This window comes from Oryzias melastigma, linkage group LG19 (assembly GCF_002922805.2).
Source record: "Oryzias melastigma strain HK-1 linkage group LG19, ASM292280v2, whole genome shotgun sequence".
Classification (NCBI taxonomy): Eukaryota; Metazoa; Chordata; class Actinopteri; order Beloniformes; family Adrianichthyidae; genus Oryzias; species Oryzias melastigma.
Window position 1 is genome coordinate 1637969 of NC_050530.1, and position 22002 is coordinate 1659970.

Genomic DNA, 22002 nt, shown 5'->3' on the forward strand with positions numbered 1-22002 from the left:
TCAATTTTTTTCTTCTTCAATTAGATTAAATTCAATTTTGAGTTTACACATTTAGACACATTTGTTTATAAATACATGAATAATCTAAATATTTTTTGAATATATTCATATAAATCTGATCCAGCTCACAAAATGTAAAATGTTTTAGTGAAATAATGAGATTCTCAAACGGAGAAGCTCCAACGATTGTTCTGCTTCTCCTGGAGGACGTTTCAGTTTGGCCACTAGAGGGCGATCGTACACCTTATTCCAGCAGTAAAGAAAGAATTGTGTTTTAGACCACAAATTGTTACTCTAAAAAATATTTCCTTAAAAAAGTTTGAAAAATTCATGCCTATGACTTACTTACAACAACTTGGGGGCTCGTCCGGGATAAAAGTTTTTACTAAAAAGTTACAGATAATTCATGAGTTTGTATTTTTTTTTCCTCATAATTTTCTTTAAATCTTTTAAAACACAGTAAAGTAATCATTGTTCCCATAACCTGTTATTTCCTTCATCCAGATGTGACTCTTTAACTCTTTTATAACATATTTTAAATCAGCTTCATGTTCCATCTGAACCCGTCTCTCTGTTAGATGATTTCTGCTTCAGCCGCCTGGATCCTCTTTACATCCCATGATCCTCTGCAGCTTTCCATCCGTTCCCCTGAAGATCATTCCAAACTCACAAAAGATCATATTTGTGGTAAGAGTTGATACGAGCAGGAACAAGAGGTTTGGGTGTGGCGAGAACGCCGGAGAGCTGATTGCTCCTAATGTGGCATGACTTACAGACTGTGGACGACGGTCGGTCTGGCTGCAGATGATTGGCTGAGATTCTCTGGGGGATCAAAGGCTCAACTTTCATTTGTTCAAATGTTTTTAAAGGTTCTTTCAATCAAAACATGTTGTATAAGCAAAATATCTGAATGAACATCATAAATCATCATGATTAATGTTGTTCTGCTGATGAGACTTTCACAATAAGAGCCTCTGTAAACTGGATTAATTTAATTAACTGTCAAAGTCCAGGCCCGGGGGCCAGATCTGGCCCTCCAGATCATTTAATTTTATTGTTATTAATGTCCCATTGTTATCTTAAAAGTGTTAAAATGTAGTTTTAGATTGTTCAATAAATGTTTATCCTGGATTTTGGCCCCTTGTGTGACTGAGTTTGACACCTCTGACCAAAAGAATGTTGTTCTGTAGGGATACAAATAATTTTTCATTAAACTCTACAACTCTCCTTCTGCTACACAAAGATACAAGTTCTCTTGAACCTTAATTTGAACAAAATTCCATGTTTTTAGTTATATAATTAGGTTTATATCCTTTCTGGTATAAAGCAAAATAAACAAACCCGAACATGTCTGGACACACCAAGACGTTTGGAGGATCTAAGTGATTCTATTGGTTTCATTTGTTAAATATTAAAGTTTGTGGCTCACAAATACATTTATATATTTTTGCATGTTTTTAAAGAACATATTTATGAGTCCAAAAGGACTCAAAGCAAGTTACTAGAGATAATAATTCTAAAGTAAAAAAAATCGAATTCATTAATGTTCTAAACCCCTCAATAAAATTCAACCTTTGTTTTATTTCTATGATTCTCTCGTGTTTTATTGAAATCTAGAGGCATATTTATTCTTTTTAAAGGTCCAAAGAACCACAAAAATTTTAAAACCAGCATTTTCCTGGATAAGGAAACTTAACAAGATAACCAAGAGATGACAAAAAATGTAATTCTGTTTTTAGTGTTTTAAAGCTAATTTGGGTTTGTCATTTTTTATTGTTGTATTTAATTGTTTTTTTATGCTTAAAGTAAGTTAATAAATCCAATCAATCAAGAGGTGGGAAGTAAAGAAAACAGAGGTCCCGGTGGTGGTTGGGGAACTCTGTGACCCCAAACTGGAGGAGAGTCTTCAGTGTATCTGAGAAACGACCATGAACGTTTGTGTCCAGAAGGGGGCAGACCTGAGCACAGGATGAGGAGTGACGTCACAGTCCAACCAGCTGAGAGTCTGATGAAGGGGGCAGAAAAGGGGCTTTCTTTCATTATTTAGCTTTTTATTTTTTTATTTAAAATTTAATTTGAAAGTTAAAATATCCCAGATCAAAGCATGTGTCGAGCTCAGTGATTGGTCTTCATCGACAGAGTGGAAAAATGATTTTTATGTCAAAAAGCAAATAAATGTTCAAATAAAAACATGAGTTACTGATGCTGAAAAGATGTCTTAAAAAATGTAAAATCATTTAAGTATATTTACTGATATTTTCACATGAGTTTTAGGTCGATTTACCAAAATAAAATATCAAATTGTTTAAAAATAAAACTACAAAGAATAGAAAAATGAGACTTTAAAAGGATTTTACACCGTCCATAAAAAGCATTTGCTTCTAAAATATAATTTAATATCATTTTTTGTCATTCCCTGCATCCAAAGCTTTAAAAAACACTATTTTATTTTAATTTTTTTTCTATTTATTTTACCAGTAAACCCCATTGAGATTAGATCTCTTTTCCAAGACAGAAAATACAATTAAAACAATAAAGTATAAATAAAATACAATTACAATAAAATACAATTAAAATGAACAGTATGATAATAATTTTTGTATAATTATTAAAATAAAAAGAAGCATCTTCGTGGTTTGACAACTATAAAGATAAGAACGATAAAATAGGTGCAGATAATTTTAAAAAACTGCAGAAATGATGACAAAAACAGCTGCATGTTTTCAGTAGCTGCAGCACAAAACATGACTAAGCACTTTTTTTTAAAAAGTAGCTCTTTCCAAGAAGTGCTGAGTCATTTTTAACGACAGCTCAGTGGAAAACTTCAAACTTCTAGAATGAAATAACCATTTTAAATGTGAAAATGTTTCTTTTTTTTTTACAAACTTTAAGTAAACAACAATAAGGCTGTGAATTAAAACATCTCTAACCTTTATGGTTCAGTAATAAAATAAATAAATGAATAAAAATCTATTTTAAATGGACATATTTTGCTCAATGTGTATTTTTTTCCCGTTTTCTGCTTTAAAAAACATTTTTATGTCCATAAATAGTGTGCAGTCATGTGGGCTGCAGGTCCTCTCAGTCTTATCAGATGCTGCACGCCGGTTCTTCCCTCAGATATCCACAGAAGAGGTTTTATCTGCACAAGACTTCTTCTTTTTGTTCCAAATCTTTCATTTATGTCACCATGAAGCCTTTTTCTTACATTTAAACCTGAAAAATATAAGCAGATGTTCTGGATTTCAACTTGAAACATGATGCAGCTAATCCAGATTCAAGTCATTTTTGTTTCTCTCCATCATGACATGATCCTTTTCCAGCATGAATCAGTCGATAGTCGCCCCCACCCTCCCCTGGCCACCGTCTGATAACACCATCAAGGGGGGGGGACGACCCGGCTGCTGAGGACGACACTCTCCAGCTACAGCAGAAATGAGTTTGTTTTAAAGTTTTTAAGGTTTTTGAAGGGGACACAAAATGGTTGATTGAGGCTCGTCCTGATTCTTTATTTGGATGAACCGTTTTGTTGAATCCAGCGACCCACAATGCTGTCAAAGAAGGAGAAAAAACTAATACGAGAAATATGGGAGAGGCTGAGTCCAGTGGCTGAAGACATCGGCGCAGACGCTCTCCTTAGGTATGTTCTCCACTCACACCTCCAAACTAGTCGTTATTCTTTAATCTATAATCTGATAAATTCATTAAATGTGCTTATATATTCATTAGGAGTTAAAATCACAGTAATGAGCTCATTTTTGCATTTATAAATCTTTATTTTGATATTTTATAATGCACTAATAGTCACTATTGTCAATCTAATTCAATAGTTAATAACCAAAATTGTATGAAACCAAGTTTTTACTCTCATAAAATAAAATATTTCATGGTAATAATTAGTTACTAGTCATTATAACTTGTTATAAAAACTTCTTACATATTAATTAATCATTTTATAACACTTAATAACAGATAACTAATGGTTATTATATAGAAATAGTTTCAGATTTTTTTCTTTCAAGTAAAAATTGATAATTAGTGAGAAACATTTAGTGATGCTGTTTAAATGATGACTAATGATAAGTGATAATTGTAGTTATTTGTTAATAAACTGCTGCTAACATTAGTGCATGTTTATTAATCACTGTTAAATGTTAATAACAGAGAGTTTACTGTTGTTGCATAAAATTGAATAATTACTAACAAATTATCACGTAAATAAGCATTAATAAATACTAGGAAACATTTATTTGTGCTTTTTGTTAGCATGTAGCATGACAATAAGTGATTAGTAAATTTTGTCACATGTTAATAAATGTCTTAAAATGTTAATTCATTTTTTTACAGGTAAAATAACAGGGAGCCAACTAGTTTTGTATATAATTGAGCAGTTATAAACACATTTTCATTAAAAAAAATAAGCATTCATAGTTAGTAGTAAGAAACATTTAGAAATGCTAACCGTTAGCATGTGGCTAATTTATAAGAGATTGCTAATTTTTATCATTATAGTTAACTTTTTCTTACATTAGTAAGTGTTAAAAACAATTTTCTACTGGTTAAATAAAAGTTATTTAATTATTATTGCATAAAATTAAATTATTACCGACATATTTTTATAAAAATGAACACTCACAATTAGCAAGAAGCATTTAGCGATGCTAACTGTCTGTGAAAAGTGTTTACTAACTTTATCTGTTAGTAAACTTTTACCAGCAATATTATATGTAGATACAATTGAATAATTACAAACATATTTTCATAAAAATAACAATTCATAATTAGCAATAAATCTTCAGCTATGCTAACTGTTAGCATGTTGGGTGATTAAAAAGTGCTTACTCATTTTTATCACTTGTTTGTAAGCTTTTGCTAACATTATTATATCTTAATTAGTTTTTTCTAATAACAGGTAGTTAACTGTTGTTTCATACAATTGAATAATTACAGACAAATGTTTATAAAAATAAGCATTTATAATGAGCAAGAAGCATTCAACGATGCTAACTGCTAGCATGTTCCTTTACTAAAGTGTTTAATATTTTTTCTAAATATAAATCAAGGTAAAAAAGATTTTTGTTTAGTAGTTCAGTAGTTTATGAAAAGCTAAATACTTTAATGATGATGTTTATAGGTGTCCAGATATTTGTTGTTGTTGTTTTTCCGCTGTAGGATGTTCGCTTCATTTCCGGGCACAAAGACATATTTCTCTCATCTGGACATCAGTCGTGGCTCCGCCCACCTGTCCTCCCACGGGAAGAAGATCGTCCTGGCCATCGCCGAGGGAGCCAAAGACATCAGCCAGCTGACCGTCACCCTGGCTCCTCTGCAGACGCTGCACGCCTACCAGCTCCGGATAGACCCCACCAACTTCAAGGTGGATTCCAACAAAACTTTATTGACAAGACACATTGAATCCATTACAAACTCGAAAACAAACTTTCACTAAATAATTATAAAAGCACCCCATCTAGCTTAATGCTGTCATGAAAAACTGAAAATTGGATAAATAAAGCAACTAATTATTTTTATTCTGACAAAACAGTGTCATAAAAGTAAAGCTCCACTGCACATTTCAAAATAAAAGTTTTTAGTATTTAAGGACAAAAATATTCTACAAACCAGAATCTTTTCACAGTCTAGATTGTGTAAAATCTTCAGTTTCAGTTTAGTTTCCATCTCTTTCTAACGTGTTTTCTCTCCTCCCAGCTGCTCTCTCACTGTATGCTCGTCACCCTGGCCTGTTATCTGGGCGAAGGCTTCACGCCGGAGGCGCACGCGGCCATGGACAAGTTCCTGTCGGCCTTTGCCGCCGTCCTCGCCGAGAAATACCGATGAGATTCATTCACCTCATTTCCAGATAGATTCAAGCTTTTGTGTAAATTCATTTATGTTCATGTTCTCTTAAAATAGAAGATTTAAGACTCACCTACTACAGTTTTACTCTTGTTTTTAGAGAATAAGCTCCAGTCTCTAGTAAAATATTTATTTTTGTACTAATCATTGTTTCCATTCTAGAATAAAGTATATTTCAAACAAATCTTTGATAATTTCTTTATTTGATGAAAAAATGAAAACAAAATATTTTTAAAATTTACATGATATGATTAAATACCTATTTTTTGACAACTTTTATTTTATTTACTCACAACAAACCATGAATCTGATTCATTGAATCAGTGTCGAAAACTAGGACAACACCACCACCTAGTGGTCGGATTGTAGAATTGATTTTTTATTTTGTTTTTGTTTATTTTAATGGTTTAGTTCTTGTTTTTTTTTTACCTTTACAAGCTAAATAAAATGTAAGAACCAAGAAAAAATATACTTATTGGGTTTATTTAAAAGTCTTGCATGAGATTTTGAGCCAATAAATGTTTTGAGTAGAACTTTTACCACAAAAACTTTATTTTTTTTAAATCTTATGATTTTATTCAGATTTTGGCTGGATTTTTTTAACTATATATTTACTAGACTTTTACTATTAAATATATATATCTTATGCGTGTCCTATGGTTGATATTCTAGTATTAAGATGAAATTATTTACAAATTCCTTCCAAAAATGGAAAAGCTTCTAATAATTGATGTTCAGCTGGATTGGTTTTTAGATTCTTGTAGAAATAAAACACATTTTATCATCGTCCACATATTGAATTGTAGTTCAGAAGTTAGTTCTGTGCTAAAAGAATCTTAAAATTTTGTTATTGTCAAACATGTTTTTAAAGAGGGAAAATATTCAATAAGTTAAATAAATAAAAGTTTTTGTTTTCAAAGGAAATTTTATTTTACTGTAATCATTTTTATTAAATACTTTGAAAGGTTATTTAAAATGTCTTTGTTTTCCAAATAATCGATGCTCAGTGTTCATTAATTAATGCATAAAAGCTGTAAAAATTTTCATTTGATGCTTTATTATTATTATGCTGCAATGCAGAGACTATGCTTTTATAAATCACTTACCCTTTTTATTTATTTATTTTGTTTATTAAATAACGTATAAAATAAACCACATTTAAGACTCCAGAGATTTAAAACAGTAAAACTACAGAAATGAAGCAGAGATGTTATAAAAGTGCAGTAATTATTCAGAGTTTTTGAGGAAACTCACAACTTAATGACTTTAAGTTAGTGGATCAAATGTTTCTGTTTCCTTCAAAACTGCATTTTTATGTTGAATTAACAAATTATAAAGCTTTTTTTTCTGTAGCAGAAATCTAAAATTATGTTCATATAAAAAAACAAAGTTTAGTAAATTTATTTTAAAGATAATTTTTGTGCAAAGAAAACGTGATATAAAAAAAACACAAAGTGTCAAAAGAGGAAATGAATCTTTTGAAATAATCATATTTCTCATTTATATGAACAATGAACCGTTTTAGTTTGATATCAGGTGAACTGTCCGTGGTGCTGAAACATCTCTTCTATTTTTAATAAATGTTCATGTTTCCTCTTGCAGACATGGAGATAAAATTAACCTCACAAATCAGTTTATTAAGATCATTTTTTAGATTTCTACAATTGTCAAAGTTCAAATTATTTTAAAAATGTTTGACCTTTTTTCCGTTCTGAATATGTAGTTCTCATTTGTATTTATATGAGTTTTACACCTAAGATCGTATATTTGTTTTTCTACTTTGACTTTTTTAAATTTTAAATTCCATAAAAAAGCAAAACCAAAAGATCTTAAAAAGATTCAAGGGAGATAAAAGGAAGAGAAGGAACAAATCACAACATTCTCCGCCCTCTTTCACTTCTTTTACATAAAAAAGGAGTTTAAAAAATTAGAAATAATGTTCTGTATATAAACATAAACACATTCTATATAACATCAAAACGTTCACTTTAGATCAACAGATATTTTGTAGTTTCTATTCAGAAATGGGTGGAGTCTTGTTTGTGGGCGTGGTTAATAAGTTGTTTTTTAATAATTACACTGCAGATGACATTAACAAATAATGATAAAAAATGCTAAAGATTGAAAAAAGTGAGAAAATGTAAAAAAAATTAAAGTAAAAATTCAATTTTTTTCTTTTTTTTTTTTACAGATTTCATCCCTTTGATTTTCACATCTAAATATTGTATATGTTTATAACAATGTATATTCATTTTAACTTTAAAAATAATAATTTATTACATTAGGAAAATTGGTGTGTTAAATGAAATAAAGAATACGTTTATTTTAAACCTACAACCTTAAAAAACAAACTAAAGGATTTTTTATGTATTAACACAAAAAATAATATTAAGCATAAAATAACCCAATGAATAATTAGACTATTTGCAAAAATATGATGTATATTTTAATTTTCAAAACTTCTGTTCTTTGTTTCAGACAAAAACTGAGTTCTGGATGTTCTGTGGACCTTTATATAAAAAGAAAATAACTTTTTTAAATTAATGTTGGAGTATGCGAACAGAAAAAATGATTGTTTTTGCTTAAATATGTGTACACCCAGAAACTACGATTGATTTTTAGTATTTTTGCAAATAAAATAAGGCGATAAAAGAAACATTAACTGCATTTTTGTTGCTAAATGTCTAGATATTTATTTAAATGTTATATTTTGTTCATTTTAGTGAAAATATTTGAAAATTTGCTTTCCGCAAATGATAGTTTATTCTTTGATGAAACTTTTTTATGAACTCGAATATCAAAAGTGGTTGTAGATCTCTAAAAAGTTGAATAACTCTAACATAAATTTGTGGATGTTCGTGTCGTTTTCTCGTCCCTCCTGCAGGAGCTCCATCAGCTCCCGGTTCTTATCTGCCATGAACTACAGCTCAGAAAGTGAAGAGTCAAACACGAAAGAAGGAGAGCAGCAGCAGCAGCGTGGCTTTGCTTTGGCGGGCCTTTATTTCTTCACAGATCGGAGGGAACACACATGAACAGATGTCAGAGCTCCAGTCTCCTCTCCGCTCCTCTGCGGGCTCTAGTGGTACTGCCTTCCCAGGGCGGACACCACCACGGCCAGGAACTTCTGGAAGGTCGCCTGGACATCCGGGCTGAAGGCGGAGCCCATTTTGGCGGCGATGACGATGGTCAAGCAGTCGGCCAGCAGCTGCGGGAGACGGAGAGACACCGTTACGCACGTCCTGACGCACGCATGCGCCGTGCGCCCGCTGCGCACCTGCGCTCGTGACGCTCACCTTGAAGTTGTCGGGGTCCACGTGCAGCTTCTCGGAGTGCAGCACGCTCAGCTCGGCGTAGGTGGCCTTGATGTTGTCCATGTTCTTGACGGCGCGGTCCAGACCGTGCAGAACCTTGGTGCCGTGGGCGGCGATGTTCGGGTTGGTCTTGATGGCATCGGCGTTGTAGAGGTTTCCAAAGCTGGCGAAGTACCTCTGAGTCCAGGGGTAGACGATCAGACACCTGGAGGGAGGGCGGGAACACGTCATTAGTCAATGAATTCAATCGTGAACGGAGCAGAACTGGGCCCGGTTCTGTCCTCGCCTGCTGAGAGCCTTGGAGCCCACATCTTCATAGTCCAGGTTGGCGAAGATGTTGGTGATGATGCTGCGCTCCTGCTCGGTCCACTCAACCATGGCTGCGGGTTTTGTTTGTCTTCAGGCTTGAGAAAAAAGGCTGAATGGCGCATCCTGTCCGCGGGGGTCTATTTAAACGCCCCAAAGCCCCCCACGCCCTGCCGGGGGGAGAAGGGATAGGCTGGAGATCAGGCACTGCTGATAAACTGGAGACTTCTCCAGAACCTTCTGGGAGAGTCCGGGCCTCATAGTCCTGCTTTAATCAGACTTTAGAAGTCATTTTCACATAAAACCCAAACTTAAAATAGATTTTTTAAACATTGTTTAGCAGTAATCAAAGCAAATTGAGATCAATTTGAACAAAATCGACTTTTTAAAAATTAAAATACCCAATTATTGAGTTATTATTGCATTGTAACGTATCCAAATATTAGAAATTAAATTTAAATAAGTATGGAGTCATCAGCATAAAAATAATTTATATTTATAATGTTTATCACACACAAAATATATGTTTTTTTATTTTAAAATACCCAATTATTTCAGGATTTTTAAATTATAAAGCATCAACATGTTGCAAATTTAGATAAAAATAAATATGGAGTCAAAATAATTTATATTTATAATGTTTATCACACAAAAAACGTTTTTTTTTGTTTAAAATACATAATTGTTGAGGTATTATTATGTTATAATGCATCAAAATATGGCAAATTACATTAAGTATACAGTCATCAGTGCAAAAGTAATTTAACAATTTGGCATTTAAGAGTGTTTATCACACAAAAAAGTTATTTTATTGTTAAAAAAGACATAATAATTGGAGAATTATTCAATCATATAACATCAAAATGTTGCAAATTAAATTATAAAAAATAAGAACGGAGTCATCGGCGTAAAAATAAATTAAATTTTAAATGTTCAACACAGGAAAAAAATGTTTTTTTTCTGCAAAAAGTGGAAAATTTGATCATTTAACAACATTTCTGTAATTTTTTCACATTTAAAAATGACTAGTTTTCATCAAATTACATTTTTGAGTTGATGGTTTACTCAAGTTAAAAGTTGAACAAATATGCTTAAACAAATGACAGAAATGTTGTTAATTGCTCCAATTTTCCACATTTTACAGTGCATGAATTTAAAGCTCTAAAAGTAAAAAAATGAGTTATTCAAACGTGCTTTTGTTTGATGCATTTAGAGAAGCAGCCAGACTTTTATCACTTTAAAAAACAAATTATTGAAGCATTTTTAAACAATCTACCATCAATTATCTGCAAATAAAAAAAGTAAGTATCCAATCATCAGGATATCTTCTAAAAATGCTGATCATACAAACAAAAACTGCATTAAATATATTAAAATGAAAATTTTTTTTACACATTTCTCATCAATCCAAAGCTCTAAAAATAGAAATATTGTAAAAACTGTCAGTTTCTCTCTTTGTTTTAGACATTTGTTCCTCTCCCTCAGGAGCAGCCTGCTGTTATCATCTCAGCCACACGGCTGTTATCTGCAGCAGCGAGTCCTCCGCCCCGCCGCCGCGTGCCAACTCTGCAGGCCTTTTGATTAAAACGCCAAATATGCTGATTGATAAACGCCGCGTGGGCGGGACACTCCTACTTGATAGAAAAACATAATCATGACGGCAAAAAAATAATGTAATACCTGATAAATCTGGAAACTATTTTATGTGCATTTATGATCTAAAATCATATTCATATTTTCACTTTCTTTAAAAAATTGTATTAATTTTCCTTTGATCTTTATTCTTTGAAATTTTTTCATTGTTTTTCAGTTTGTATTTTGGATCCAAATTTATGATAAACATGAAAATTATTTATGATTTTTGCCCATCAAACATAGAATTTAAACTCATAATTGGGGTTATGCAGCTCAGCACCATAAGCCACGCCCACACAGGGGGATTCTGGGAAAAGAAGGCTTCAGATCAACAGCAAAAATGGCTTTTAAGACATTTAGGATGTGGAATGTTTGTTAAAAACTTCCCAGTCCTAATTAAAATCCCACTGGGAACATTTAAAGAAAATAAAAAATATATTTTATGGGGACTAATTTGGCATTTAGCACATATTTTAACTTTATTTTCAGCTTCAGCATTTTAGCGATCAATTTCAGCATCTTCAGAGACCAAATTCAGCTTCCAGCATTCACACTAGCATTATTTCAGGGAATGATGTCATAATTCATAATTATGTTAAAAAGTTTCGGTTTTAAAGTTTAAACATTTAGCTTTAGTGTGTTTTGGATTTTGTCCTCCTGTACGACTGAGTTGGACTCCCCTGAAATAACACTTTTTTTTTTTAATTAGCTACACTGTAAACAGTTAATTTAGCTGTAATCACAATTTTGAGAAATCATTCATTATATTTTTTAGTTTAGTATCATTACTTACATACATTTCTTGTTTGAAACGTTAAAGATGAGTTTTAAATGTTACTAAATACAATATGTAGAGATCACTTCTGCTCTTAAGTTCCTGAAAGAGTGGGCGGAGCTTATATCAAAACTGTCTTTGAAGGAGGTTTTGCCATTTTTTTAATGTCAAAAATAAAGTGAGCGAGCTACAGTTTTACATTTTTTTGCATTTGCATCAGAGTTTGCATTAAGCTGAGTTTCTTGTCGTAAAATTATATATTCGTTGCTTAAAAAAGTTGCTTTTCAATCCTATTTTTTTCCCAGAGTTTGAAAGTTAGCTGAAAATGGGCAATAAGTTAGCATTGCTTTTTAGTTTTTCTTGATGTTCAAAATGTAATAATTCTTTCTGCTTTGGGATTTTAGGCTAATTTTGATGTAGTGACCAAACATTTTTGTTCATCATCAACGTTGTTCAGAAATCAATTCTGCTTTCATAGAACTTTTTATTCTGTTTTTAAAAGTTTTGTCCAGTTTTTTAAGGTAAAAGTCGGAGCTTGTGAGGACTTTGACACTTAAAGTTGAGAAATAGATAATCAAATTATCAAAATTAAGGATTTTTGTGTCTTTTGCAGGAATTATTTCATGAATAGCTGGAGAGCTTAGTTGGTTAAATCCAGGGCTGGGATACTGTTAATTGTTCATTGAACTAAATTTGTCTAGTTTTGTATCTGTGTAAAAACTTAAAAAATTTAAGGAAATCTGTTTCAACTCTCTGTTCTAGTAACTAATCCGGGTTAAGAGTGTAGACTTAAAAATATTGGTTTTATCAAAAACTTCCAAGTTGAGTAAATCATTAACTCAAATTTTTATTTGATGAAAAATAATCATTTAAATGTAACACATTTTTACTTTTTACAATGTATTTTAAAGTAATGTGTTTTCCTTTGTTTTCAACCTTAAAGGCCGTGACCTCTGCTGACCTCCGCTGACCTCTGCCCCCCCCAGTCAGACTCCCAACCCACGTAAGCGGCGGTGTTTTTGGTCAACCGACGCCCGGTATGGGGGGGCCGATAGCGCCCCTCCAGCTGGCATCCGGCCACTGAAGTGTCTATCAGTCGGGGCCTGAGCGGCTCCGCGTGCGTCATGGACGCGCCTTGGCACCGGTTCGCATGGGTGTGACTCCGGGGGGGCACATGAATTTAAGAGGAAGGGCAGAGGGGGAGCAGGCCATCAGCATCTGATCCAGGTTCGAGAGCAGCAGAGAAGATGAGTTTGACAGAGAAGGACAAGGCGGCGGTCAAGGCTCTCTGGGCCAAGATCGCCAAGTCCGCCGACGCGGTGGGGGCTGACGCTCTGAGCAGGTGAGAGGTGGAGCCGAAGAGATGGAGAATCATTCAAAGTTTTGATTTTTATTAGTTTGTCAGATTCTTAAAAAACGGGTTTCCAACTTTTTTTACGCGCGTTTTTCCATTTGACTAATCTGTGATTATTAAAAATCAAAATGTGTATAAGTCAGGTGTGCTCCAGGTGAGGCTCGAACTCACAACCTCGGCATTGCTCACGATCTACTGTCTTATAAGTACCGCGCGCTGACCGATTGCGCCACTGGAGCGTGCGTAAATGCGCATTTTTCGATGGACTTTCTCATATTAACGTTGTTTTATCGGGGTTCTCTCTCCGCAGGATGCTTCTGGTGTACCCCCAAACCAAGACCTACTTCTCCCACTGGCCAGAAATGAAAACCGGCGGGGAGTCCGTGAAGAAGCACGGCAAGAAGGTGATGGGCGGGGTCGCTCTGGCCGTGTCCAAGATCGACAACCTGACCGCCGGCCTGCTGGAGCTCAGCGAGCTGCACGCCTTCCAGCTGCGGGTGGATCCGGCCAACTTCAAGGTAGGACGCAGACTTTAGAGCTCACCTGCAGATCTGATCCTCAGTTTAAACGCCCTTATCCTCCATCCTGCAGCTCCTGGCGCACTGCATCCAGGTGGTCATCGCCAACATGTTCCCCAACGAATTCACCCCGGAGGCGCACGTGGCTTTGGATAAGTTCCTGGGCAACGTGGCTTTAGGTCTCTCCGAGAAGTACCGCTAAAGTTTCTGCAGATTGGTCCAGACCATGAGAATCCCAGCAAATAAACCAATCAATCAAAGGCTTTTGTCTTTTTTTATTTGACAAAAAACAGACACACTGATAACAGTTTACAAGTTCATTCTCACCTATATGACAATAAAACACAATAAAGGCTGGAATTAGGATTTCATGAGGACGCGTAACTTATTATCTCCCAGAACGAGCCTGAAAACGAGACGACCAGGATTAGCTTTATCACTGCGAACTGCAAGGTCATTTTTTATGAAGGCGGGGGTCATACCGGAGCAGAGCTGCAGCCAGCAGGCCTCCTCCGATGGGCCCCACCCAGTACACCCAGTGGTAGGTCCAGTAGTTGGCCATCACGGCCGGACCAAAGGCCCTGGCGGGGTTCAGGCACGTGCCGGAGACGTCGCCGCTGCAAACATCCAAAACGTTCCAAAGTTCATCAATTCATCATTTTCTATCAGGATCATTAGAATATGAAGCCAGATGAGAAATAAACACCAAAACCTACATTTATAAACAAAACATGAAATCAAATGAAGCATTAAAACATTTTAAAAAATGTGGATTTGATATAAATAAAACATTAAAAATTCAGGTTTCTCCTGGTTAAAGACCCTTTGAAAAGAATGTATTTTAGAGTGTTTTTATTACATTTTCCCAACAACGGAAGACATATATAAAGAAAATGAAAGAAAACAACAAATAAATAGATTTAAATGAGAACAGAAGGAGTCCCAGTTTGATACCCTGTGGAACACCAGAGTCAACGGGTAGACGTTTCATCTGACAATTGTAAAGTAGAATTCTTTAAAATTTGTTTTATCTCATAAGATGATGCAGTTTAGACACAATTTCATCAATTCGGACAAAAAAATTCAGTTTAAACAAAATGATGCAGGTTTCATTACACATTAGAAATTCTGGTTTCTGCTGGTTAAAGACCCTTTGATAAATGTTTTAGAGTGTTTTTATCACATTTTTCCAACAATAGAAGACATATTTAAAGAAAATTAAAGAAAACAATAAAGAAATTGATCTTAAAATTGTATTTCTGAGCCTAATTGTGATGCACTATGTCCTAAAACGAACAACGGGTTTTGATTTGGGCTAAAACAGCAAAATCCTAATTAAAAGAACGTTTTGAAAACCAAAAGATGATCAGAGAGGGTATTTAAAGAAGAAAACTGGTGACTACAGAGTTGGAGGTTCAATTCCTGATCTCCAGAGGAAGAGCTGTGTTGCTCTATATCTGAACCGGACTCTGTGTGCAGCGTTTAACCCACTGTGGGTCTGTGTGAATAAAGTGTGAATAAAGCAGGAACTTCCTGATTGAAGCTCATTTAAAACGAAAACAACCTGGAGCTGGCGTTAGTTTATTAAATGTCTTGTTACACAACTTTTCCCATGTTGGACTGGCTAGCATAAAAGCAAAAGCGTTTGAAATGTGTGTAGCCCCTCCCATATCCACGAAAACGATCTAAGGTTACAACGTGAGAATAACCCCTTTCAGGAAGACTCTGCTCTAAAAGCACCGCCTCCTTTCTTTTGCACAAAGAAAGAGATCTAAATGAGAACAGAAGGGGTCCCAGTTTGATACCCTGTGGAACACCAGAGTAAACAGGCGGACGTTTCATCTGACAAACTAACAATTTTACGACAGACGTTGTAAAGTAGAATTGTTTAATATTTGTTTTTGTTATAAGATGATGCAGTTTAGACACAATTTCATCAATTTGGAAAAAAAAAAATTCAATTTAAACAAAACTATTACACTTTTCGTTGCAAAACTATAAAATATTTTCATTTTTTAACCCCTCCCAAAAAAAGTACATTTTCAGATTGAAGAAAACCTCTCTTGATTACGGGTTCAAGTTTTTATAAATTAGTATTAGTGAGTGTTATTGGGATGACAGTTCTGTTTATGAACTGTTTATAAAAACGTTAGAACTGAAAGCTCAGCCAGTAGTGACCACTAGAGGTTTCATTTCCACTCCGACTGATTAATATAATCGTTCATCCGTCGTATAAGATTGATTTTAGTTATTAGCACAATGTTGTTGCTTGAAAAACGTTCATAAATTTAGTTCTTTAAAAAGCTTTTACTTTGTTTTCAAACACATTTGTCCACCAGCTGAGGGTTCAGTAACATAAACCAGATAAACCAGATCAGAGTTTAAAGATATCCCTTTAGCCCGTCATATCAGTAAGAGGAAATGTGTGAGGGAAGCAGGTCGGCTCAGCTGTTTGTTTGGTTTCTTCTGAGCGCAGATTCTATTCTGAACGTTTCAGCCTCAAAAAATATTTAAAAATATGATTCATTTCTAACGCTGGAGGAATATTTGTAATGAAAGTCAATACAGGAACAAAAATCGTCCCACTCCCATCATATTTTGATCTATTTTTAAAGCATTTCCTGTTATGATTATGACGTTTTTAGTCTAAAATGAAAGATTTCACCTCAGACGAGGAAAACGAAGACGTTCATGGATCTATTCTTTGGTCTGCTCCTGATTCACAACCATTTGAATTAAGAAATTCTCAGAATTGCCTTTTAAAATGTCTTTGATTATCAGAAAAATGTCACCATTTTCCTGAGAGTGGGTCTACCCGTGTTGCGGCGCCCTCACCCCGCCAAAATGTTGATCATGACGGTGCAGCCCACCAGGAAGGGGGCGAGCGGCGTCTTCGTCCTGCCGTTGACGGCCACCATCAGCACCACCATGGTCACCAGGCACGTCATGGCCACCTCCCCAAAGATGGCTCTGGACACCTGCGCGTCTGACTTGAGGAGGTCAAAGGCTGCTCCGGTGGCGTTGAGGTAGCGGTCCGGGGGGGTCATCAGCTGCAAGACAAGAGGGGTGACCATCGGGGGAGACGTTCTGACGGCGAGCCCTCATTTTGCAGCTGACCTTGGCCATGCCGGCTCCCAGCATTCCTCCAATCAGCTGACTGATGAGGTAGGGCACCACCATTGCCAGCCTCATGCCGCCACACAGGTATATGGCGATGGTGAAGGGGGGGTTGAAATGGGAGCCGCTTCAAAGATGGGAAACAAGAAGCGAAGTCACGAACCAATAAAAAACATCTGAACGTCCCACTTTGATCAGCATTTGATCTATTTTCAAAGCTTCCTCAGTATTTTTTAATTATGATTTTACAGTTTTTAGCCAAAGTCTAAAAGAGTTGCCGTTTTCTAAGACACATGTCAGAGAAAGGCCCGGGGGCCAGATCCGGCCCTCGGGGTTATTCTATCCGGCCCTCCAGATGATTTTGTTTTATTGTTATTAATGGCCTGATGTAAACTTGCACTTATTTCTAACTTGTATAATTTTAACAAAATATTTTTTTTATTGAGAAAGAGTAAAATATTGAAAGTTATTTAATGTTTTTCAGGAATAATATTCCTGCCTTTTTATTATTCATAATTATATTTAAAAAGTTACATTTTTAAATTTTAAAAGTTGTCCTTGTGCAGCTTTTTGGACTAGTTTGGCATTTACTAAGATTTTTTAGGCTATTTTGGAGTTTAGCTAATATTTCAGCTACATGCTAGCAGTTTAGCATTTAGCTAACATTTTCGCTGGCTATCAGCTTCAGCATTTTCCACTATTAACTTCAGTAATTTCAGTTATTAGCTTCAGTGCTTTAGCTAACAGCTTCAGCGTTTTTAGCTATCAATTTCACCATCTTCAGCTATCAGCACTAGCATCTTCAGGTGATTTGAAGTTGATTTATTCTAAAATAATATTCCAACCTTTTTCATTCATATTAAAAAGTTACATTTTGAAGTTTAAAAAAATTGGCATTCTGCTAGCTTTTTGAACTATTTTGGCATCTGCTAATATTTTTTAAGCTATTTTGGAGTTTAGCTAATATTTCAGCTACATGCTAGCTGTTTCGGCTAACCTAAGGTTTTTTTTTTGTTCTTTAGGCTAATTTAGCATTTAGCTAATATTTTGGTTGGCTGTCAGCTTCAGCGTTTTTAGCTACTAGGTTCAGTGATTTCAATTTTCAGCTTCAGAGTTTTAAGCTATCAGCTTCAGTGTTTTCATTTTTTAGCTTCAGTGATTTCAGCTATCAGCTTTAGCATTTTTAGCTATCAATTTCAGCATCTTCAGCTATTAGCACTAGCATCTTCAGCGTCCAAATTCAGCTTACAGCATTCACACTAGCATTATCACAGGTAATGCTATATATCTAGTTCATAAATATGTTAAAGTTATGGTTTTAAAGTTTTAAACATTTAGTTTCAGAGTCTTCAATAAATGTTTATCCTGTTCGGCCCGCGACCTAAGCTGTGATTGAGTTTGACACCCCTGTTCTAGGACATACAGTAATTTCTGCAGACCGACATGAGTTCCTTAAAAAAAAATCACCTCTGATTTGTAGGCGGAACTTTTGCCGTGGAGTAAGCCTGCACTAATTCCCCATAATTCCTTCATTTATACTCTCTCCCACTAGCTTACAGCCCCTCAAAACTCCGACGTAACATTACTGGTGCAACAAAAGCGGTGAGCAATATTAGAGCAATCCAGTCGTACAGTTTGGATCCAGATTTCAGCTCAGAGGTGGAAAACAATTTCAGGACCACGGAGGGAGTCCGGCTACAAGATGGTTCGTGTTTCTCCTGTTCTTGGCAGTGGACCTCGCCTCTGGCTCAACTTGGGCCCCCAGCTACAAATGCTACACTATTCAAATACGTGGTTGTAGAGTTAGATAAGCTGATTCTTTTTTAACTTACTGTAACTTTTCAACAATTAACACCATCAACGTCTTCCCAGTAGATTTTGAAGGAGAAAAGCGGCGTGAGCCCCAAACCGTTGGTGAGGTTACCTGATGTTGTCCATGACCGCCACCATCACCGCCACCGCCAGCCCGTGAACCAGAGCCGGCTGCATCCGCCCGGCCGCAGGCACGTTCTCGATGACCGACACACAACCGATGAAGACGAAGAACATGGTTCCCACCAGCTCAGCCAGGCAGGGCTGGTACAGCCTCTCGAATTTGCCAGGAGGCTCGGCGGCGGCGGCGGGTTTCTTCCCCTTCTCCATGAGAGCGGAATCCACGTCCTCCAGATCCATTTTCTCCATGTCTAAACCGTCGTTTCCAGACTCCAACTGAGTCAAGAGACCTTCACGGTTATATATAACACCTGCTTTTGTTGGAGCTCATAAAGCAAAGATCTGCAGGATAATCGACAATCTCCTCCCATGTTTCACTCATGAGGGATTTGACACGTCTGAGGCTCCTAAAACGGTGACTCCATAAATCCAAAGCGACAATAAAGTGGCGATAAAGTTCAAAGCAGGACATTAGTGGTTATGGTTGACCACAATAAACATTCCTCAGGTTAAACTGTTATTTATTCACAATGATCATCACCTCGGCTTTATCTGGCTGCGCAGGCCGGCCTGCCGTGACTCAGAGCAGCCTGAATAGATAAGACGCTCTGCAGGACTGCCAAAGGTTTAATGCTGCTCTCTGCAATCTGACTGTCAGAAACACACAAACACGCTGACGCTTTTATGTCCTCCTGAAGGACTGACATGCACAGCGTCTATATCTCCTCACTTTATAGCCACGTTTGACGCCGTGACATCATCCGTCTTGTTATTTGACACCTCTGAAGAGTTTATCGTTGCAAATCAAAACTTTATTTACTTGAATCTAAACATTTTTTCCCTTTACTGAGGTCAAAGTGTTTGTTAGGATCCACGTTTTGAAGGCTACTGTTCATATTTAGATTATTTCAATTCATTTGTACTGCAAACTATTACATTAAACTTTGTTTTTTGTATATTTTGACGTCGTTTTAGTTAATCTTTTTTCTCAACACTTTTTCATTTTATCTCAAAATCACCTCAGATGATCAATTTTTTGTCTCATTAAGAGCTAAGATCTTAAAAAAAAGAAATTTTTATTAAAATATGTCAAAATTGTTAAAAATAAAACTTAAATTTAAGACTCAAAAACTTATTTTTGGTTCGATTTAAAGGATGTTATTGTAAATTTGAATAAATGTCATTTAAAATTTAGATTTAAATTCAAATAATAAGCGCTATTTTTAGATTTATGAGGATTTATTCAGATGGATCAACTTATACAACCATCATATTCTCATTTTTTTCACTTTTTGCTCTAAAATGATTACATTTCACTTATTTTTAGTAGATTTTTGTCACTTCGGTACTTAAAAGCTAAAAAAATAAAAATATATCTTTATTTGTCATTGTCTCAGGTACGATGAAATTAAAACCAGGAGTCACCAACATGGTGCCTGCGGGGACCAGGTGACCCAAACACCACACAAGTTGTTCTTCTAAAAATAGCCAAACTCTCTTGTGATTTGTGTCTATTAGTGCCACAAGCGATTATTTTCACACTCGACTAATCGCCGATTATTTTCAATTGTAAATATGTGATTTTAAAGTTTAATAATTGTTGATTGTCAACATTTTCATGATGACATTTAGATTAAAGTTGAAAGAGTAAGTACAATTTTTATATTTTTTTAGGATTTTTTAAGATGGACCAACTTGTACAACCTTCATTGTCTCATTTTTTTTCACATTTTCTTCAAAAACGAGTCATTAATAGTAGTTTTATTTATCACCTTAATAAAAATGAATAAACATTTGGTACATAAAAACTCAAAAATAAAAACTATTTGAGCAGAATTAGTGAAAAAATACTTCATATTGGGCAGTATGACATTCAATTTGAAGTTTAAGTTAATTTTTATGCTTATTTTATTGTTTTTTAATTGTTTATTCCTAGATTTTGATATTTTATAATAACATTTCTTACAGATCATATTTTGATCCGTGTGCATCGGCTAAAACAACGACGGGATAACTCCATGTTGAAGCCACAAAGCCCAAAATCTAGACCACATTATTGCACTCTGCTAAAGATTATATCGCTTCTACCTCCACAAACATATAAGCAATCATCAGCCTTGAATGTCTAGAATACAAAAAAAATACTTATATTTTTTAAAAGATCCAATTTTTTAAACAAATGTCAAAATGCATCAAGGAAAAATCGTAAAAAAAACAAATGTTTAACTCCAATATTTAGTTCTAAAATGCAAAAATCTATTTATTTCTGAACTGAAAACCCGAATCAGAAAACTAAAAGTAATTTTGCAAAAGTATTTCGACTTCAAAAAGAGGTTTTGCACATTTGCAAATCTTTTTATAAGTAATAAAAATTTATAGAAAAGACAATAAAACAGGCTTATTTTATTCAGATTTGTGCTAAAATGCATCATTTTAGTTGCATTGTAACATATTAAACTTCATTTTTATTCATATTTTTAATTAAAATTAACATTCAAGTTTTTATGTTTGTTTCTTTTTAGCTAAAAACTTTATTTGACCAAAGTTCTGGAGTTTACGACTCTGTTTCTGTTTTTTTATTGGACCATATTTATATAAAACAATATGAAAACACATAAAACATGAAACGGACATTCTCATGAAACACATCCAGATCGTGTGTGGAAACCATCCGAGTGTGAAGAGTCTATCTGCACTCTGACAAACAACACACCCACTGGAAGACAAGCCACGCCCACTTCACTGTCGCCCTGTGACCCCGAATCCCCAAACTCTTGATTGGAATAAATCTACACCCCAGAATAAAAGGATTTAGATTAACTTTATGATATAGAAATTCTCCAAATAACGAGCAAATGAATAAATTCTACTGAAAGCTCTCCAAATTAAACGTCTCATGCAGTAATGAGGGAGATTCAGCATAAAAACAACAAAATAAACAAAATGTAAACATCAAATTTCTGTTTTTGTCAATAAAAACCCTGTTTTTTTATGCCTGGTTTTACCAAAATCTTTAAAAATAGATAATTTAGTGTCTAAATGATCTTTTCTTAATTTGTCATAAAGTGTTTTTTAGTTGTTTATTTGAAATCCAGAAGTAATTCCTCACATTTAGATACCAAGAACGGCTCGGTTAATGTTTTCCTCTCCAACAAACGGAGGACTTTGACTCATTAATGGTGTCATAAATTAGTTATG

General features: G+C 34.9%; 4 protein-coding genes, 1 long non-coding RNA gene and 1 other non-coding gene across 9 annotated transcripts; 2 read left to right on the top strand and 4 right to left on the bottom strand.

Annotated features, from left to right (window-relative positions):
- Positions 1-2870: 2870 nt before the first annotated feature.
- On the bottom strand, positions 2871-5387 carry LOC118600207. Of its 2 annotated transcripts, none has more exons than XR_004949791.1 (2): positions 5243-5387; positions 2871-3216 (listed from the first exon to the last, which is right to left on the bottom strand). It is a non-coding gene; the product is annotated as an uncharacterized LOC118600207 (long non-coding RNA). The 2 variants fall into 2 exon arrangements; XR_004949790.1 differs by lacking the exon at positions 5243-5387 and adding an exon at positions 5115-5239.
- On the top strand, positions 3314-6040 carry zgc:163057 (uncharacterized protein LOC563335 homolog). 2 transcript variants are annotated; one of them, XM_024285534.2, is made up of 3 exons: positions 3314-3640; positions 5143-5377; positions 5710-6040. In XM_024285534.2, exons 1-3 carry the CDS (start codon positions 3549-3551, stop codon positions 5836-5838), a joined length of 456 nt encoding a protein of 151 aa, XP_024141302.1. In that variant the 5' UTR covers positions 3314-3548; the 3' UTR covers positions 5839-6040. The 2 variants fall into 2 exon arrangements, with proteins under 2 accessions (XP_024141302.1, XP_024141303.1); XM_024285535.2 differs by having other exon boundaries at positions 3357-3640; positions 5173-5377.
- Positions 6041-8833: 2793 nt separating this feature from the next.
- Positions 8834-9607, bottom strand: LOC112154609 (hemoglobin subunit beta-1). The gene is made up of 3 exons (XM_024285687.1): positions 9454-9607; positions 9150-9372; positions 8834-9061 (listed from the first exon to the last, which is right to left on the bottom strand). Exons 1-3 carry the CDS (start codon positions 9543-9545, stop codon positions 8933-8935), a joined length of 444 nt encoding a protein of 147 aa, XP_024141455.1. The 5' UTR covers positions 9546-9607; the 3' UTR covers positions 8834-8932.
- A 3454-nt stretch (positions 9608-13061) lies between these two features.
- hbae5 (hemoglobin, alpha embryonic 5) lies at positions 13062-14016 on the top strand. Its single transcript, XM_024285251.2, has 3 exons — positions 13062-13225; positions 13548-13755; positions 13829-14016. Exons 1-3 carry the CDS (start codon positions 13131-13133, stop codon positions 13955-13957), a joined length of 432 nt encoding a protein of 143 aa, XP_024141019.1. The 5' UTR covers positions 13062-13130; the 3' UTR covers positions 13958-14016.
- Positions 13384-13476, bottom strand: trnai-uau. Its single transcript is given in 2 exon segments — positions 13384-13419; positions 13439-13476. It is a non-coding gene; the product is annotated as a tRNA-Ile (tRNA).
- On the bottom strand, positions 14016-19317 carry LOC112154362 (aquaporin-8). 2 transcript variants are annotated; one of them, XM_024285249.2, is made up of 5 exons: positions 18797-19304; positions 16873-16999; positions 16591-16805; positions 14238-14372; positions 14016-14161 (listed from the first exon to the last, which is right to left on the bottom strand). In XM_024285249.2, exons 1-5 carry the CDS (start codon positions 19051-19053, stop codon positions 14116-14118), a joined length of 780 nt encoding a protein of 259 aa, XP_024141017.1. In that variant the 5' UTR covers positions 19054-19304; the 3' UTR covers positions 14016-14115. The 2 variants fall into 2 exon arrangements, with proteins under 2 accessions (XP_024141017.1, XP_024141018.1); XM_024285250.2 differs by having other exon boundaries at positions 14020-14161; positions 16626-16805; positions 18797-19317.
- Positions 19318-22002: the final 2685 nt, after the last annotated feature.

What these genes read in the sequence shown, in the direction of transcription:
- LOC112154362 (XM_024285249.2), bottom strand. Translation starts at nt 19,053, where the DNA reads ATGGAGAAAATGGATCTGGAGGACGTGGATTCCGCTCTCATGGAGAAG. An exon ending in GCGGTCATGGACAACATCAG is followed by an intron (nt 17,000 to 18,796) that starts GTAACCTCACCA and finishes CCATCTTTGAAG; the next exon opens with CGGCTCCCATTTCAACCCCC. An exon ending in CTGGCTGCAGCTCTGCTCCG is followed by an intron (nt 14,162 to 14,237) that starts GTATGACCCCCG and finishes TCTCGTTTTCAG; the next exon opens with GCTCGTTCTGGGAGATAATA.
- LOC112154609 (XM_024285687.1), bottom strand. Translation starts at nt 9,545, where the DNA reads ATGGTTGAGTGGACCGAGCAGGAGCGCAGCATCATCACCAACATCTTC. An exon ending in GGCTCCAAGGCTCTCAGCAG is followed by an intron (nt 9,373 to 9,453) that starts GCGAGGACAGAA and finishes CCCTCCCTCCAG; the next exon opens with GTGTCTGATCGTCTACCCCT. An exon ending in TGGACCCCGACAACTTCAAG is followed by an intron (nt 9,062 to 9,149) that starts GTGAGCGTCACG and finishes CGTCTCCCGCAG; the next exon opens with CTGCTGGCCGACTGCTTGAC.
- zgc:163057 (XM_024285534.2), top strand. Translation starts at nt 3,549, where the DNA reads ATGCTGTCAAAGAAGGAGAAAAAACTAATACGAGAAATATGGGAGAGG. An exon ending in GGCGCAGACGCTCTCCTTAG is followed by an intron (nt 3,641 to 5,142) that starts GTATGTTCTCCA and finishes ATAGGTGTCCAG; the next exon opens with ATATTTGTTGTTGTTGTTTT. An exon ending in TAGACCCCACCAACTTCAAG is followed by an intron (nt 5,378 to 5,709) that starts GTGGATTCCAAC and finishes CTCTCCTCCCAG; the next exon opens with CTGCTCTCTCACTGTATGCT.
- hbae5 (XM_024285251.2), top strand. Translation starts at nt 13,131, where the DNA reads ATGAGTTTGACAGAGAAGGACAAGGCGGCGGTCAAGGCTCTCTGGGCC. An exon ending in GGGGCTGACGCTCTGAGCAG is followed by an intron (nt 13,226 to 13,547) that starts GTGAGAGGTGGA and finishes CTCTCTCCGCAG; the next exon opens with GATGCTTCTGGTGTACCCCC. An exon ending in TGGATCCGGCCAACTTCAAG is followed by an intron (nt 13,756 to 13,828) that starts GTAGGACGCAGA and finishes TCCATCCTGCAG; the next exon opens with CTCCTGGCGCACTGCATCCA.